At 43.0% G+C, this 19,036-nt stretch overlaps 1 protein-coding gene across 2 annotated transcripts in view; it reads right to left on the bottom strand.

The window, feature by feature from the left end:
* Positions 1 to 19,036, bottom strand: part of CCDC141 (coiled-coil domain containing 141) — a 193,874-nt gene that overhangs the window by 161,786 nt on the left and 13,052 nt on the right. For both annotated transcript variants that reach the window (XM_040357655.1, XM_040357654.1), the window contains exon 2: positions 8,636 to 8,758. In XM_040357655.1, coding sequence (XP_040213589.1) covers positions 8,636 to 8,758 — 123 coding nt within the window. The remainder of the gene's footprint in view (positions 1 to 8,635; positions 8,759 to 19,036) is intronic.

The following is a 19,036-nucleotide window of genomic DNA, read 5'->3' as shown; positions in this document are numbered from 1 at the left end:
CTATAAGATTAGATGTCCAATGCATCCCCCCCTTTACATTAGATGTCAAGAGCCACCCCACCATCAGAAGTTGAGACCCCCACTCACCCTTACATCACAGTGCATCCCCCTTTCCTTATGCTGCTGTTGGGAAGAAGCTGGATGCATTGCCTGAAAGCAGAAAGTAAGGGTCTGGAGTAGGACCAGAGGAGGGCTGGAGCTCTCCTGCAGCTGCAGGAGAGGTGCAAGGGCCACATGAAATGGCCTGGAGGGCCGGATTTGGCCCACAGGCCTTGTGTTTGACACCTGTGATCTAGAAATACTGTTCATTCACTTGACACTATAATGACAAAGTACAGTTAAAGTCTCATTTTGAGGGTTTTTCTTTATACATATAATTCAGGGATGTTGGTACTCCATTAACTACCATTTCCATATTGGCTCTAGAACATATAAGCACAATTGTTTTCGTTTGCCACTGTGCATTAAAATGCAAATGAATCGACCAGTTTATAATTTTTTTTACTGTTTGGACTTTACCATATTAACAAAAAGTAAGTGTCTTGTTAAAGCGATAGTAATGTCTCATTTTAAACTGGTACCCACAGGTAAGCTTTTAGGAAATCTTACTTCTAGGTACCGTATGCGGCATGTGTCATTTAGTATATATTCACATCAGTTCCAACTGATGGCATCACTGCATATGTGCATGAGGCCTCGTACACACGATAGGTTAACCAGAGGACAACGGTCTGATGGACCGTTTTCATCGGTCCAAACCGATCGTGTGTGGGCCCCATAGGTTATTTAACCATCAGTTAAAAAAAAGCCAACTTGCTTTAAATGTAACCGATAGATTCCTAACCGATAGGTCAAAACCGATCGTTAGTAGGCACGACCATCGGTTAAAAATTCACGCATGCTCAAAATCAAGTCGACGCATTCTTGGAAGCATTGAACTTCATTTTTTTCAGCACATCATTGTGTTTTACGTCACCGCGTTCTGACATGATAGGTTATTTAACCAATGGTGTGTGGGCGCGACAGACCATCAGTCAGCTTCATCAGTTAAGCGATGACAACGGTCCTTCAGACCGTTCTCATCGGATGGACTGATCGTGTGTACGAGGCTTTATGCTCTGCACACTGAGGGCCAGATTCACATAGAATTACGTTGCTCCTGGGCAGCGTAACATATGTGATTTACGTTACACCGCCGCAGGTTTAAAGCGTAAGTGCCTGATTCTCAGAACTCTTACCTGTAAACTTGTGGGGGTGTATCGTAAATGCGCTCGGCGCAAGCCCGCACCATTTAAATTAGGCGCGTTCCCGTGCCGAACGTACTGCGCATGCTCCGTCGGGTAAATTACCCGACGTGCATTGCGCTAAATGACGTCGCACCAACGTCATTTGCTTAGACGTTAACGTAAATTGCGTCCATCGCCATTCATGGACGACTTACGCAAACGACGTTGCTTTTTTAAATTTCGACGCGGGAACGACGGCCATACTTAACATGGCTTAGGACACCTAGGAGGTAGCCCTAATTTTACGCGACGTAACTCGATGGAAACAACGTAAAGTTAGATCGACGGGCAGCTCGGACGTTCGGGGATCGCCGTAAGTATTCATTTGCATATTCTACGCCGACCGCAATGGCCGTCGTATCTCTTTTGTGAATCTGGCCCTAAGTGTGCCCTGAATGCACAGAGCGCTATGCTGTGATGGTGACTCCTGTGATTGTAAGTCGGAATGATGTCATCTCAGCCCGAACATTTAGACAGTGAACTTGGCAGCATTGGAGGGCATTGTTTGACCGGTAAGGCCCCGTACACACGGTCGGACAAAACCGATGAGAATGGACCGAGGTTCCGTTTCATCAGTCCAAACCGACCGTGTGGATAGCCCATCGGTCTGTTTTTCCTTCGGTCCAAAATTTTAAAACATGCTTCAAAACTGAACCGATGGACCGCTGCCCGATCGGTCCAAACTGATGGTTAGTACAGAAAGCATCGGTTCAAAACCCGCGCATGCTCAGAATCAAGTCGACGCATGCTTGGAAGCATTGAACTTTGTTTTATTCAGCACGTCGTGTGTTTGACGTCACCGCGTTCTGACCCGATCGGTTTTTGGAACGATGGTGTGTACACACATCAGACCATCAGGCCACTTCAGCGGTGAACCGATGAAAACGGTCCGTCGGACCATTCTCATCGGTTTGGCCCGACCGTGTGTACAAGGCCTAAGTCTGTCATAATTTGCTAGTATGCAGTGCATACTAGCACATTATGGCATAACAGTGCACAGAACTGTTTTAAAAAAAATCCTGCGTTTGCTATCGCTTTAACCATGGTTCTGTGCCAATCTTGCATTCAGTAAGTTTATAATTGTGTCTATTATCTAGTCCTAGCATGTTGCTTGAAGATGGACATGGTCTAGCGTGGCCTGTAATTAATCCTCAGAATGTCAGTAAAGCCCTTGAATCCCAAGTTCAAGATAAAAATAACTGGGCTATTTTGAACAAAATATGTTGTCAGGCCAGGGTTCATAATAAAAAAAAAATGCAGCCAGTCAGCAGCACGCAAGGCACTGTCTTAAGAGAGGGACATGTCCTCCTCTCTTCTACTCTGATCCTTATAATGTCAGTCACTTAGCATACATGTCAAGACACAGCCCTCCAGAAACAAACTAATCAGTGGTGAAAATGTTTGAAATATCAGCCGCATCTGCAAGATACTTGCTCTAGTAGATAAAAGGGTAGCTGAAATGAAGAGTAAACTCCAGGGCAATGGGTCAACCTTGTTAAAATAAAATTCCAGTTTTATTGAAGTACATAAAATCATCCAGGTCAGTACTAAGCATTTCAAAGATTTTAGCAAGTTTTATTTCCTATTTTTTACCAGCTTCTGTTCTGTGGATCTGTAGGTTTATTCTAGTGCACTCACTGAAATCTTTCAAAATGGGTGCTGAGTGGGTGGGTGTCTTTACACTAATCACATAATCATTTCTAGTGTTATAACGAAAACGTTGCAAAGTACAGTAGATCCTTTTTAAAACACTTTCATCACATCCCAAAAATAAGGTGTTACTTTTCTTATTTAAAGTGGAGGTTCACCCGGAAATGTTAATTTTTAACCTTAGATTAATGCTCATTTTGTCTAGGGGAATCTGGTAGTTTTTTTAAAATCTAAGCAGTACTTACCTTTTTAGAGAGCGATCTTCTCCTCCACTTCCGGGTATGGGCTGCGGGACTGGGCGTTCCTATTTGATTGACAGACTTCCGACAGGCTTCCGACAGTCGCATCTATCGCGTCACAATTTTCTGACAGTAGCCGAATGTCGGTGCGCAGGCGCCGTATAGAGCCGCACCGACGTTCGGCTTCTTTCGGCTACTCGTGACGCGATGGATGCGACCGTCGGAAGCCAATCAATATTGTCAATCAAATAGGAACGCCCAGTCCCGAAGACCATACCCGGAAGCGGCGGAGAAGATCGCTCTCTAAACCGGTAAGTACTGCTTCGTTTTTAAAAAAACTACCTGATTCCCCTTGACAAAATGAGCATGAATCTAATGTTAAAAAAACATTTTCGGGTGAACTCCCGCTTTAAGGATAGTGGGCAGGACCATGCAGATCTTTCCTTCGTGCCGCTGGACCATAAAGGTGAAGGCTTTTAGATTCCCCTTGATCCACAACACCATAACTTGTCTTGATTACTTTGCTCCAAAAGCCTAATGCCACGTACACGTGATTGGACATTCCGACAACAAAATCGTGGATTTTTTCCGACAAAATGTTGGCTCAAACTTGTCCTGCATACACGGTCACACAAATGTTGTCGAAATTCCGATCGCCAAGAACGTGGTCACGTACAACACTACGACAAGCCAAGAAAAAGTTCAATGATTCCAAGCATGCGTCAAATTGATTCTGAGCATGCGTAGGACTTTTGTGCATCGGAATTGCATACAGACGATCAGAATTTCTGACAAGAACTTTTGTTGTTGGAAAAATTGAGAACCAGCTCTCAAACATTTGTTGTCGGAAATTCCGACAGCAAATGTCCGATGGAGCTTATACACAGTTGGATTTTCCGGCAACAGCTCACATCGAACATTTGTTGTTGGAAATTCCGACCATTTGTACATTACATTACGGCATTACTCTTTAAAAGCCATTAGGGTTGATTTACAGAGGGTAGAGGCTGCTCAGTTAGCAAAGTAGCATTCTCTTAATAATGTGTATGTTCATTTAGATTAGTAAATAAGGTGGGGGTCCGTTTACTAAATATGATTTTTGCTTGTACATGATGGGATTTTGGATCACAAGATAAATGGCCTCTTCATAGGAATGAATTCGATTTTGACTGCACGTGTGCTGTAGTGGCTGGGAGATTTTACAGCAGTGGCTATGAAGTTCTCCATGATCTGCACAACTTGGATCTGCCAGGAATGCAAAATCTTAGGCCTTGTACACATGATCAGTCCAAACTGATGAAAACGGACTGATGGTCTGATGTGCCTACACACCATCGGTTCAAAAACCGATCGAGTCCAACGCGGTGACGTAAAACACAACGACGTGCTGAAAAAAACGAAGTTCAATGCTTCCAAGCATGCGTCGACTTGATACTGAGCATGCGTGGGTTTTGAACCGATGCTTTTGCATACTAACCATCGGTTTTGACCGATCGGTCAGCCGTCCATCGGTTCGATTTTAAAGCAAGTTCTAAAATTTTGGTCTGAAGGACAAAAGTCCGATGGGGCATACACACGGTCGGTTTGGACCGATGAAACTGAACTTCAGTCCGTTTTCATTGGTTTGGACTGGTCGTGTGTACGCGGCCTTAAACTTCCTGGCAGTATGATTATGTCAGATTTTTGAGTCTCAAAGTGGTACATTGTTTTGCATCGAAATGTGGCTTTTTATATTGTAGGCCTGTCATTCTTAGGAATAACTCACTTAAATCTATCCAAACAAGAGTCTAGTAGACAAACCATGCACATCCTTGTAGGTGCTGACTTTTTCTCAGTTGGCGGGATGTAGTCCATAAAGTGACGACCAGTCAGGCGTTCCGGGGTGACAACGCCAGCAGAACGACGTCCAGCTCTATTCACAGCCATTGGTGTTTGGTGGTTTACAAATATCGGTTTGGCAACTTTCCAATAAAGTCAGAATGAATCACAGGCTTGTCACACTTTTTTTGAGCAGAATGTAGGCATTCCACAAGCATTGCTCAAGAAGATACCTGGAGATATTCTTGTAGTACTTTTTTTGCTGCTTCCTTATTGCTGGATAGAATGTCATTGCTTGATTCGGTTCTGTCAACACCTCCCATGGTGTTATTGTAGTCTATCACTATTTGTGGCTTCATGATTTCTTTCCCACCTTTTGTGCGTACCATAACAGTGGAGGTATTATGGACTGTACTCATTAGGCACACATCTTTCTTGTCATGCCATCGCAGTGCCATAATTTTGCCTTTCTGCCAGGCAACCATTTCTCTAGTCTTCAACTTCTTATTGCCAAACATTGGTGGCAAGTCGCACCGCTTAGCCCTAACGGCTCCATAGGCATCCATTTTGTTCTCCAGAAGAAACTCATAAAGTTCAGGAGACATGTAAAAGTTGTCGGTAGTTACAATAGCCCTGATTTAGCAATGGCTCAATCAGTGAAAGAACGAAAGGTGTTGCCATTCCATAGTTGCTGTATTTTGGGTTGAATTTTGTTCCTTTTCCTAGTGTATAGGACTGAATTCCAAATGTAGCCAGTTGATTCGCATAGCATGAAGGATTTTACGCCAAATCGTGCTCTCTTTGATGCCATGTATTGTATCCAGCTGAGCCTTCCATTGTAGGCCATTCGACTTTCATCTATGCTGATGTCTCTTTCTGGCACATAGCTCCACTGAAATATTTTTAGAAGCATTTGATATACTTCCCAAATTTTCTTGAGTTTTTATGCAGGATGAGTAGTTTCATCAAATTCTTTGTTGTTTTTCGAAGTGTAAGTACTTTGTGATCAGGGAAAATCTGTACTCTAATGCCACGTACACACGATCAGTCCATCCGATGAGAACGGACCAATGGACCGTTTTCATCGGTTAACCGATGAAGCTGACTGATGGTCCGTCGCGCCTACACACCATCGGTTAAAAAAACGATCGTGTCAGAACGCGGTGACGTAAAACACAACGACGTGCTGAAAAAAACTAAGTTCAATGCTTCCAAGCATGCGTCGACTTGATTCTGAGCATGCATGGATTTTTAACCGATGGTTGTGCCTACTAACGATCGTTTTTTTGCCATCGGTTAGGAATCCATCGGTTACATTTAAAGCAAGTTGGCTTTTTTTTAACCGATGGTTAAATAACCTATGGGGCCCACACACGATCGGTTTTGACCGATGAAAACGGTCCACCAGACCGTTGTCCTCTGTTTAACCTATCGTGTGTACAAGGCCTAACATGACTGTGCCAAAGAATGGAGAGGCAAGTAATGTGTTAGTTGCCCAATACCATTTCTGCAGGGGTATCCTTACCACTCCCAGAAGTATTATTAGGCTCAAATGTCATCTTTGGTCACTGGTTCCCACTTATTGAAAACTTTGATGCGTAGTAGCTTGTTTCTCTTGGTCTTTGTTTGTCTCTGTAACTATTTTTTCAATAACCTCATTGGTCAGAAATAGTTGTAGGTATGACAAGGGGTTCTCATCTTCAGCGTCCACTTTCATACCAGGTGCTCCAGTAAATGGGAAATCTCTATTGTGAGACATTTTTTATTAATTTGTATGTGTTCCCTTTATTGTATGTGATGCACTGTATGTTTACAATAACTATTGCACTTGCACGCCCATTGACTCCGCCCCCTGTCCCACTATATAAGACTGCTTCACTTCCCCATCCTCTATGCTTGAAAAATGAGTGCAGCTGCCACACCACTCGCAGTACAAAAGCATGGAAACATGTCACATATTAGTGAGGTCACAGCCCCACGCCACACCTTCCAAGCCTCGCTCTGGATGAAACATGACACAGCCCGGCCGTCTCCCATTTTGCAGCGGTGAAAAGTGAGGAAAAGCAAGGAATAGCAGTGCTGAGCGCCTGGCTCTGACAGCTCACTACCTCAACCCCTACCTGGATAACTGATGTCCCAGCAGGAATCCTACCACACTAGTGAGAAAGTGGATCTTCACCGTGATCTGATCATCCATCCTGACCCTGCTCTTGGACAGTATCCAGCTCAACTATGTACAACATTGCTTTCTCTCATGTGAGTTGATATTGCTTTTCTTAAATTATTTATTCAGAGGCGCCCCTCTCCTTGTTTTTCTCAGCTCTACTGGATTTCTGGCTTCTGGTCTATGTTGGTGGCAGCCCTGACTTGAAGACCCATTACTCATTATATACCTATTGTTGGACTTTTTTGAACTTTATTACATGGTCACCTCTGAGGTACTAACTAGTGTGTTGCCCCTTTTACTTGTATTTATAATCAACACAAAGCTCTATACACAGGGAACGATCTGTCCAAAGCAGGGCTAAGAAACTTAGAGATCACTTAGTAAAAGCAGCACACTTTACGCACATTAAACATTGTTAGGCACATACTGACCGCCTTGATCATCCTAGATGTTAACCCCGTCCCAGCCAGTGTCACTAGTACAGTGATAGTGTATAGTACAACCACTGATCACTGTATTAATGTCACTGGTAATGTCAGTGGCAGTTAGTCAGTTCCCTCCAACATCAGTTAGTGTAGGATTGGCCGCAACACTATTGCAGTCCCATTATGAATGGTTAATCGCCACCATTAGTAGTATAAAAAAAATACACTAATTGTTTTGTTTTATTATCAAAAAAATGTAGCAGAATACATTTTGGCGTACATTTATGAAGAAATTTAATTTTTTTATATTTTTATTGGATATGTTTTACAGCAGAAAGTAAAAAATATATATTATTTCCATTTTTTCTTTCATTTGTATTGCAAAAAAAAAAAAAACAGTGGTGATCAAATATCACCAAAAGAAAGCTCCATTTGTGTTAAAAAAAAGCACAGTGCCGAATAGCAAAAAATGGCCTGGTCATGAAGGGGGTAAATATTCCAGAGCTCATGTGGTTACAGAGCTCAAGGATGAGCTACATCATTTTCAGAGTTCCCTCAACAGGTGTAGGGACCAAAGTATGTATCCTGTTGTGATTGTTTATATTGTAAAGCGCTGCGTAAACTGTTGGCGCTATATAAATCCTGTATAATAATAATAATTGTTCAACATTAAATAGTTTCCTACATCTACTCATATTATTCAAAATCACGTTTTATGGGGAAAAAAAGGAAGGTCTATAATGCACATGCTTGTGTAATAGCACACTTGGGCTTCATATTTAAACTTGGAGTAAAAATTATATTTAGCCCACTCCAAAGTATACTTTTATTAAACTGCATTAGAAAAGCCTATTTCAATTTAAAACTGGTATCCTATTGATGTGGGCAAAACACTTTTCTTCCATGCAGGTTTTGTACATCAGCAATATTAGTTCCATTCCAGTCCCCTTGAATGAACAAAACACAATCCAATTTTCAGATTCATATTTTTACCAATATTTAAATACTCTTGGTGTGACTGCTATGGGACTAGATTATATATCATCTAACCTTGAGTTTGAAGAGAAGCACATTGTGGTCCTGAAGCAGCTTCTTGGCCTCCTCTTGACTTGACCCAATCTCTAGTAAATTTGGTATGGCTTCTGCTAACTGCAACTGGATCAGGTCTCCGCTCTGCAAACAACAACAAATAGTTACTCCTTTACAGTGTATGCATATTTGCACATTGATCAACTCAACTAGGTGTTTTATTTTGATATACATCTCTTTTCTTTTTTCATTTTCTTTCATTTTCTGCTTTACTCTCACCTGATGATCACCTGGCAGTAATACACCTTCTGCACTATGTACTCTCTGTACTGTATTTATGGAGGAGCAGATTTGTCATCCTGGACCAGTGATGGCGAACATTGGCACCCCAGATGTTTTGGAACTACATTTACTATGATGCTCAACTATACTGCAGAGTAGGGATGAGCCTGATGTTTCGAGTCGAACATAAGTTCGACTTGAACATCGGGTGTTCGCGGCAAATTGGAAAGCCACGGAAAAAGTCTATGGTAGATTAACATGAAAAATTGTTAACATGAAAAAAGTGCTCACTTTAAAGGCTTATATGCAAGTTATTACCATAAAAAGTGTTTGGGGACCTGGGTCCTGTCCCAGGAGACTAGTATCAATGCAAAAAAACAGAAGTTTTTTCAGAAGCAGTGATTTTATTAATGCTTAAAGTGAAACAATAAAAGTTAAATATTCCTTTAAATTTCGTGCCTGGAGGTGTCTATAGTATGCCTGTAAAGTGGCAAACTGTTCCCGTATTTAGAACAGTCCCGTAGCAAAATGGATGGCATGGGTTCCCCCCCAGTCCATTACCAGGCCCTTTGGGTCTGGTATGAATAATAAGGAGAACCCTGGACCAAAATAAAAAAAAAATTGCATGGGGGTCCCCCCAAATTTCGAACCAGGCCCTTTAGGTCTGGTATGGATATTAAGGGGAACCCTGCGCCAATTATTATTTTTTAAATGGCGTAGGGGTCCCCCTCAAAATCCATACCAGACCCTTCAGGTCTGGTATGGATTTTAAGGGGAACCCTGCACAAAAATTAAAAACAAAATGGCGTAGGGGTCCCCCCAACAATCCATACCAGACCCTTATCTGAGCACGCAACCTGGCAGGCCACAGAAAAATAGGGGGCGAGAAAGCCCCCCTCTTGAATCGTACCAGGCCACATGCCCTCAACAAGTCCAGCGATGTGAATCCATCTTGCGCCGCCCAACCAAGAAAGAAAAAATAAGCTGCAACAGTTCCACCTCCATGAGAGGCTCTGCCGAGTGAAGCTTCTCCAGCCGGTGATAGCTGTTATATAGCTGAGGGCGGAGCCACCCGGTGACCCCCTCTGGGGGTTCCCTTGTTAAAAGTGGCTTCCAAATTCTGATAAGCCCCCCACCCGCAGACCCCCACAACCACCGGGCAAGGGTTGTGCGGATGAGGCCCTTGTCCCCATCAATGGGGACAAGATGCTTTGGGGTCAGACCTGGAAGGGTCTGGTATGGATTTTGAGGGGGACCCCTATGCCATTTTTTTTATTTGGTGCAGGTCTTCCCTTAATTTGGGGGGACCCCGCGCAATTCTTTTTTTTTTACTTTGGTTTGGGGTTCCCCTTAATATTCATACCAGACCTGAAGGTCCTTGTATGGAATTTGGTTGAATTTTGGGGGACCCCCCAACCAATTTATTTTTATTAACAGCTGTCGTGGCTCTTTAACCATGTGATCGGCTGTGTCCAATCAGTGCCCATCAGTACTGCCTAACCATGCTGCCTAGCAGTGTCCACCAGTACCGCCTATCAGTGCCCACCAGTGCCGCCTATCAGTGCCTCATATTGGTGCCACCTATCCCTGCCCATCAGAGTGGCATAATAGTGCCTCCTCATCAGTGCCACCAAATCAGTGTCCATAAGTGCCACCTCATCAGTGCCCATCAGTATAGCCTATCAGTGCCCATCAGTGCGGCCTCATCAGCGCGCATCAGTGAAGGAGAAAAATTACTTACTTACAAAATTTACTGGCAGAAACGAAGAATTTATTTTTTGTAAAAAATAGAAAAACCCAACAGTGATTCAATACTACCAAATAAAAGCTCTATATGTGTGAAGAAAATTATTACAAATTCCTATGGGTACAGTGTTGCATGACCGCACAATTGTCATTCAAAGTGTGACAGCGCTGAAAGCTGAAAAGTGGCCTGGGCAGGAAGGGGGTAAAGTTCCCTGCAGTGAGGTGGTTAGTATGATATAAGATTATTAAATAAAAAATAAAAAAAAGTATTGTGGTTAGATACAAGTTAGTAGTTTATGCGGCTGTGAATAAAACTTTGGTATAATTCTGATCTGCTTTTGGTATTTGACATGATGTGATATGATAGACTTATGCTTGTCCATTCATCTACCTCCACAACTCTTTCACATCTGAAGGGACCCACCCCAAGGACTCTTCTCAAGTCAAGCTGCTACAGCCCATCTACTGTACCTTCAATGAGATCCCACGCTACCCCACCCACCCACTACAGACCTTTTTTTAATTCATATTTCCATGTAAATAAAATATGTGTATATTTATGCCTAACAAAGTTTGGGGGAGCAAGGCAAGATGGCTTTAGTAATAGTTTATCTTGGAAGGGAAAACTGTACTTATCATAGGCTATGATTGGTCATGATTGGCTGGGTGCAATTTCCTGCTTCTCATGAACAATCTTCTCATGATTATAGTGTCTGTTTACAAAGGGATATATTTCTGCATATGTGACTTGTTCTTTCACCGTTTTTGTCCTATTTATAAAAGCATGTTAAGTGGTTTTATTCACCACGGGAATTTGTCAATTTACTTTTTGGCAACAGGTTTTCTACAGTTTTTTATTTTGTTTTATTTCTTTGCCGCATTTCATTGCAGATGCCATTTTTTTTAACAAAGTTTAAATGTCCTGAACACAACTTTGCAGAAGTGGCAAGATTAGGCTGAAATCACAATGAAATCAGGGGCGGACAGACCATTAAGGCACTCGGGCACTAGGGGGCCCCATCAGGGTTGCCAGGCTCATTAAAACCAGGGACAGTTTGTAAAAATCTGTGTTTTTTTTTTTACATCTGTCCCTGATATGTCCAAAACCGACATGCTTTTCATGTGAAAATCCTGAGATTTTAGCTGCCCCGCCTCTGTAATGCCTCCTGGCTTGGTGGTCATCTGTAAGCCCGGGGCCCCATAATCTTCTATTGCCCGGGGGCCCCATGAGTTGTCAGTCCGCCCCTGAATGAAAGTGATGTAAATGATTAGTAATAAGTACTGTACTTATCGCTTTTTAGTTTTAGTTTAACATTGCCAAAATCCACCAAATTGTCCAAAAACGTCATTGACCAGTTCATAATTTTTCCAGTAGGAAGTATTTCAATATACCACTTCCTTATGAATATATTGGGCCCTTATGTGTATATTTAAACTGTCTCATCTCTAAACACATGTATCATCATGTTCTTACATTGCTACTTATATTGTATATGAAACCGCTGGTAGAAATAAGACAGGAAAATGTAAATAAATCAAGTAAATTAGCTTTTCATGACGGGATTATGGCTAACCAGTAATAGCACTAACTAAGGATTAAGAACTAATATGACGTTGCTACTGGAACCAGTGCTACATATTTCCTTACGGCAATTTATTATATTAAGCCGCTGCTTAATGTCTTCAAAAGTCTGTGTATGCTCCGGAGGTACACTGTATATATGATGATTTTTCACACTGATTTGTTCAGTGTCCTGAATAAGAACTTCTTAATGAAAAAGTATGATGGCTATTAGGAATGTTATTTAAGATGTAACTGTATATTTTAGGTCTTATACATTAGTGGTGGATACCAAATACACTCATGGCTGCTGGAAACATTCAATGTATGATTTTGTTATAATCCATGCCGACATAACACAGTACACCTCTTAATATGATCTAACTGATAGGCGTGATTATATTATATTATATTTCTATTTATTATAATATTATGATTAATTTATTGTGCAGTGCATTTTAATTTAGACAAATCTCAAAACTGATATAGAATAATCATACTGTATCAAACAATGAAACAAATGATAGAAGAGTCCTTCCTCTCAGGCCTCGTACACACGACCGTTTTCCTCGATAGAATCCATCAAGAAACTTGGTGGGAGAGCTTTTTTGCTGAGGAAAACGGTTGTGTGTACATTTTTCATCGAGGAAACTGTCGAGGAACTCGACGAGGAAAAAAGAGAACAAGTTCTCTTTTTCCTTGACGGGAGTCTCAATTTCCTCGTCATGTTCCTCGTCGGGCTGGTTTTCGATGAGCGTCTGTATGCTAAGAAACCCGCGCATGCTCAGAATAAAGTATGAGACAGGAGCGCACCTTCGGTAAAAGTAGCGTTTTTAATGGAGATAACACATTTTTCACGCTGTAACAGACTGAAAACGTTTACTTAACACGCAGCAACATGAGATTAGCAAAAGAAGCCCCAAGGGTTGTGTCAGTGAAATCGAACTTCCCCTGCCATTGTATGTGTTGTACGTCACCACGTTTGAGAACGAGGAAATTTTGTCTTGACCGTGTGTACGCAAAGCAAGCTTGTCGAGGTCCTCGACAAGCCTAACAAGGAACTCTTTGAGGAAAACGATGTGTCTTTTTCCGACGAGTTCCTCGGTCGTGTGTACGAAGCCTAAGAGTGTGTCACTCATTGCTGACATTCTTTGGTACCCCTTATACAAACATAAAGTGTGGACAGTGGGTTTTTATTTACTAAAACTGAAGATTGAAAAATCTGTCGCAGCTCAGAATAGAAACCAATTAGCTTCCAGACTTTTTTGTCAAAGCCTAATTAAAGAAGCTGATTGGCTACCATGCAGTGTCGTAGCCTGGGGGGTGCGAGGGGTGCCACCGCCCCGTGCGCAAAATTTAGAGGGGCGCTGTCACGAGTGTGGACTGTCTAGCACGGGATAAAAGCCCCTTGTTAATCTTATAAAGCCAGAGGGCTAGATTCACATAGATCAGCGGATCTTTAGATCCGCGGGACCTATGTGATTTAAGATCCGCCGCCGCAAGTTTGAGAGGCAAGTGGGTAATTCACAAAACACTTACCTTGAAACTTGCGGCGGCGGATCGTAAATCCCCCGGCTGAATTCAAATTCCGCGGCTAGGGGGAGTGTACTATTTAAATCAGGCGCGTCCCCACGCCGATTTAAATGCGCATGCGCCGTCCGCAAATTTTCCCGGCATGCATTGCTACCAATGACGTCGCTAGGACGTCATTGATTCGGCGTGAGCGTAACTTGCGTCCAGCGCGTTTGAGAATCGGCGTACGCAAACGACGTAAAAAAAAAACGACACAGGAACGACGGCCATACTTAACATTGGCTGCACCTCATAGAAGCAGGGGTAACTATGCGCCGGGAAAACCCTTACGTAAACGTTGTAACAACACTGCGTCGGGCCCGCGTACGTTCGTGAATTGGCGTATCTCGCTGATTTACATATTTCTCAGCGTAAATCAGCGAGAACGCCCCCAGCGTCCATTTTTAAATTGCAGTTAAGATCCGACGGTGTAACACAGTTACACCTGTCGGATCTTAGGCATATCTATGCGTAACTGATTCTATGAATCAGGCGCATAGATACGACCGGCCTAAGTCAGAGATACAACGGTGTATCAGGAGATACACCGTTGTATCTCTATGTGAATCTGGCCCAGAGAGTCTGCGTTGTTCAGCAACAGCAGCCGTACTTGGGGTGTGGGCGGATGGCTGCGGGGTCTGTCTCCCGTTGGTGATCAGCGAGGGGCCGAGCTGAGGACAGATAGGCTGACCGCCCAAGAGCCCGGGACTGGGGAGAATAGTTAAACCGCAGCCACCTCCTCTATGACCTAGCCCCCCTGACCCCGGCCCCCCAAGAGATGAGACGCGGCGGGCGCAGCATCTCCCATGCCTCCAGAGCATGGATTGCTCCAGCTTCCTCTCCGCAGTAACACGAGGCCCGGAGAACAGGCTGACTGGGGACCCAGAGAATGGGTGAGGAGGCGCACGCTGCCAGGGAGCTGCTGGAAGGATCAAAGCACCCCCGGATCAAGGAGACAGACTGGCACGGGAGGTAGGGCTAGTCTTTCTCATCTCCCCCTCAGACTCCTCTTCCTCTCTCAGCCCCTCTTCCCTCAAATCCACCGTCTCTCTGTTCCCAATATCTCTCTCTGCCTCTCTCTCAGCCTCTCTCTCAGTGAATCATTTGAATCATTTTTGGAGTTTACTAGCAACGTTGTATGTTTAGCACAAATTATTTTAAGGGTTTACCAACTCATTCAGTTTGAATTAATGGGGCTTTCAGCATATGGATAAATATAGCAAGGAAGTGCTATTTTGAAACTATTCCATAGCTTCTTAAAAATAGCTTTTGCCTCCCAGGCTATGTCTTGCTGCAGCTGTTTGCAGCGTGGGTCTCCTGTAGTGAGAGCTAGACATGTTCCACCATTGTAAACACTTCCAGACAAGAATCCCAGGCTAGACGGGAATACCACCAGACCTCTCATTGCATTTATTGGAGATTTGCACTAAATTAAGATGAAATGTCTCTAATCCTTGATGAGTTTTCTGTTTGAATATATTTTTCATGAAAGTGAGACAGTAATATTGATCAATGTAAATCAAGTCTTTGAAAACAAACTTACAAATACATACAGTACATCATAAGAAAGTGAGACGTAGTTTTATCTTGGACATTTAGGGCCAGATTCACAGTCATTTACCCTGGCGCAGCGTATCAGAGATACGCTACGCCGCCGTATCTTACCTGGCGGAATTTTGAATCCAGGAAGATTTTGCGCCGTAAGTTACGGCGGCGTAGTGTATTTCTCGGCGCGTATTTCAAATTGGGCTGGTAGGGGGCGTGATTCATTTAAATTAAGCGCGTCCCTGCGCCGATTGAAATGCGCATGCTCCGTTTTGAAATTTCCCGCCGTGCTTTGCGCAAAATGACGTCGCACCAACGTCATTTTTTGAACGTAGACGTGAGTTACGTTCTTTCCTATTCACGGACAACTTTGACGCGAAATTCGACACGGGAACGACGGCCATACTTTAACATGGCAGGTCTATCTATACACCACGAAATAGCAGCTTTAACTATACGCCGGGAAAAGCCGACTAGCGACGACGTAAGAGAATGCGACGGCCGCGCTTACCTTCGTGGAAAAGGCTAATTAGCATACCCGATGCGGAAAACAATGCGAACTCCACCCAGCGGGCGCCGAAGTATTGCACCTACGATCCAAAGACGTACGAAGCCGTACGCCTGTCGGATCGAAGCCAGAAGCCGTTGTATCTTGGTTTGAGGATTCAAACTAAAGATACGACCCAGCAAATTTGAAAGTACGCCGGTGTATCAGTAGATACGCCGGCGTACTTCTTCTGTGAATCTGGCCCTAAAAGCATAGGGCTAGATTCAGAAAGAATTTATGCCGTCGTATCTATTGATACGCTGCGTAAATTCAAATCTGCGCCGGCGTATCTTCTTTCTGTATTCAGAAAGCAAGATACGCCAAAATAAGGCTAAGATCCGACTGGTGTAAGTCTCTTACGCCGTCGTATCTTAGGGTGCATATTTACGCTGGCTGCTAGGTAGCGCTGCCGTTGATTTCAGCGTAGAATATGCAAATGAGCTGGATACGCCGATTCAGAAACGTACGTGCGCACGGCGGATTTTTTTACGTCGTCTGCGTAAGGCTTTTTCCGGCGTAACGTTACTCCTGCTATATGAGGCATAGCCAATGTTAAGTATGGACGTCGTTCCCGCGTCGAATTTTAAAAAATGTACGTTGTTTGCGTAAGTCGTTCGCGAATAGGGCTTTGCGTAAATCACGTTTACGTCGAAAGCATTGACTATTTGCGACGTGATTAGGAACATGCGCACTCGGATACGTTCACGGCTGGCGCATGCGCCGTTCGTGAGAAACGTCATTTACGTGGGGTCATGTTTTATTTACATAAAACACGGCCACCTCTTGACAATTTGAATTCGGCGCGCTTACGCCGGCAGATTTACGCTACGCCGCCGCAACTTACGGAGCAAGTGCTTTGTGAATACTGCACTTGCCTGTCTAAGTTGCGGAGGCGTAGCGTAAATAGGATACGCTACGCCCGCACAAACTTGCGTCCCCCTACGTGAATCTAGCCCATCGTATGTAATACAAATTTAAGATCATATCAGCCTTTGCTTGCATTGCAAGCAGCACCTGTGTATAAGAGGAAAAATTACAGTATTTAAATATTTATTTATTTTTTGCAATAAAGGTGTAAGTTATTATTCTGTTTTGCAGTATGTGGTAAACTAGAGCTTGATTTTTCATTCTTGCAGCTGAAGGTACAGTAATTATTTCTGAATAAATTAAAACTTTACTGCAGTCTAAAGCCGTACACACGATCGGATTTTCCGACAACAATGGTATGACGGACGTGTTTTATCAGACAATCCGACCGTCTGTATGCTCCATTGGACGATTGTTGTCGGAATTTCCGACAACAAATGCTGGCTGTGCATGCTCTCAAATTTCCCGACAAAACATGTGTTCCATTGGATCGTCCGATCGTGTGTACACAAATCCATTGGACTAAAATCCAAAGTATAAACACGTATGCTCCGAACCAATGCTAAACATCAGACAACAATAGAAGTTGTCCAAAGGGTGGCAGTAAAGAGCTAAAAAAACACGTGGTTTGGTGTATGTTGGCTGAAAATGGCCAACGCCCCTTCGCACAAAAATCCACGGAAAAGTCAGATGGAAGCCCGATCGTGTGTACAAGGCTTAACATTTCTTGGTTGAAAATTAAATGGAGAAGAATTAAATCCTCTGTCAGGTTTTTATTGATGTCTGTAATTTGAGGGACAGAAAATAATGCCGCGTACACACGATAATTTTTCAGAAAAACGTCATTTAAAATGATCATGTGTGGGCTGCACATCGTTTTTCAGGTTCTGAAAAACGATTTATTTTTTTTCGAACATGCTGCATTTTTTAACGTCGTTTTAAACTATGTCGTTTTTCGGGTTGTAAAAAATGATCGTGTGTGGGCTAAAATGACGTAAAAAACCTGCGTATGCTCAGAAGCAAGTTATGTGACGGGAGCGCTCGTTCTGGTAAAACTACCATTCATAATGGAGTAAGCACATTCATCACGCTGTAACAGACAAAGCGTGAATCGTCTTTTACTAACACGGAATCAGCTAAAGCAGCCCAAAGGCGAATGGAACTTCCCCTTTATGGTGCCCTCGTACGTGTTGTACGTCACCGCGCTTTGCTAGATCATTTTTTAAAAACGATGGTGTGTAGGCAACGTCGTTTTAATGATGAAGTTGGGAAAACTTTGTTTTTTAGACATGCTGAAAAACGACGTTTTCTTTCATGCTGAAAAATGATCGTGTGTACGCGGCATAAAACCTCTGCAGTGAGATACAGGCAGCAAGAACAATTTGATATAAGTTCGTATACTTCTCCACTTTATCCAAAATAAAAAAAATGGCTGTTAGATTTTTCATGTGTAAAGCTTCGTACACACGATCGAATATTCCGACAACAATTGTGTGATGGACGTGTTTTGTCGCATAATCCGACTGTCTCTATGCTCCATCGGACAATTGTTGTTGGAATTTCCAACAACAAATGTTGGATGGCCATGCTCTCAAATTGTCCGACAACAAATGTGTTCTGTTGGATTATCCGATCGTGTGTACACAAATCCGTCGGACTAAAAAGTACAAACACGCATGCTCTGAACCAATGCTAACCATCAGACAACATTAGCAGAAGTTGCCCAAAGGGTGACACTAAAGAGCTGAAAAACACTGTAGTTTTGTGTATGTTAGCTGAAAAAGTTCTGCCGTCTGTATGCAGAACAAGTTCACGGCCTACGCCTTTTGGACAAAATTCCATGGATTTGCCGGATGGAAGTCCGATCGTGTGTATGAGGCTTAACTGACAAATGTTGTATTAGAGGAAGAGGAAAAGAGCAAGAAAAATAAACCCTTTAATTGTGTAGAAGAGGAAAATATGTGTTATGTGTTAAATGTATACATGGCTTATACTATCTTCTCTATTAGTCTGCAGACTTGTCAGGATGTCACAGTTGTAGCTGCTCACACATGGCACCATGTGAAGTATTACTCTACTTCGGTAATGCTACGCTGGATCTCCTTTCTTCTTTCCTAGTACATGCAGTGTTAGGAAATTGATGGCGGCATTGCAGTACTGACACTACTTGACTTATGATAGTAAAAAGGGATGATCATGTTACAGAAGATGCTGTAACTTATCTTAGTTGCTATCTGCTTTAGAACGTAAGCTGTTTCCCACTGTGATTACAGTGAATGAATGGCTGGAGTATAGCCTTATA

This window comes from Rana temporaria, chromosome 6 (genome assembly GCF_905171775.1).
Source record: "Rana temporaria chromosome 6, aRanTem1.1, whole genome shotgun sequence".
NCBI lineage: Eukaryota > Metazoa > Chordata > Amphibia > Anura > Ranidae > Rana > Rana temporaria.
The sequence above is the reverse complement of the archived record's forward strand: the minus strand, read 5'-3'. Positions and strand labels throughout refer to the sequence as shown.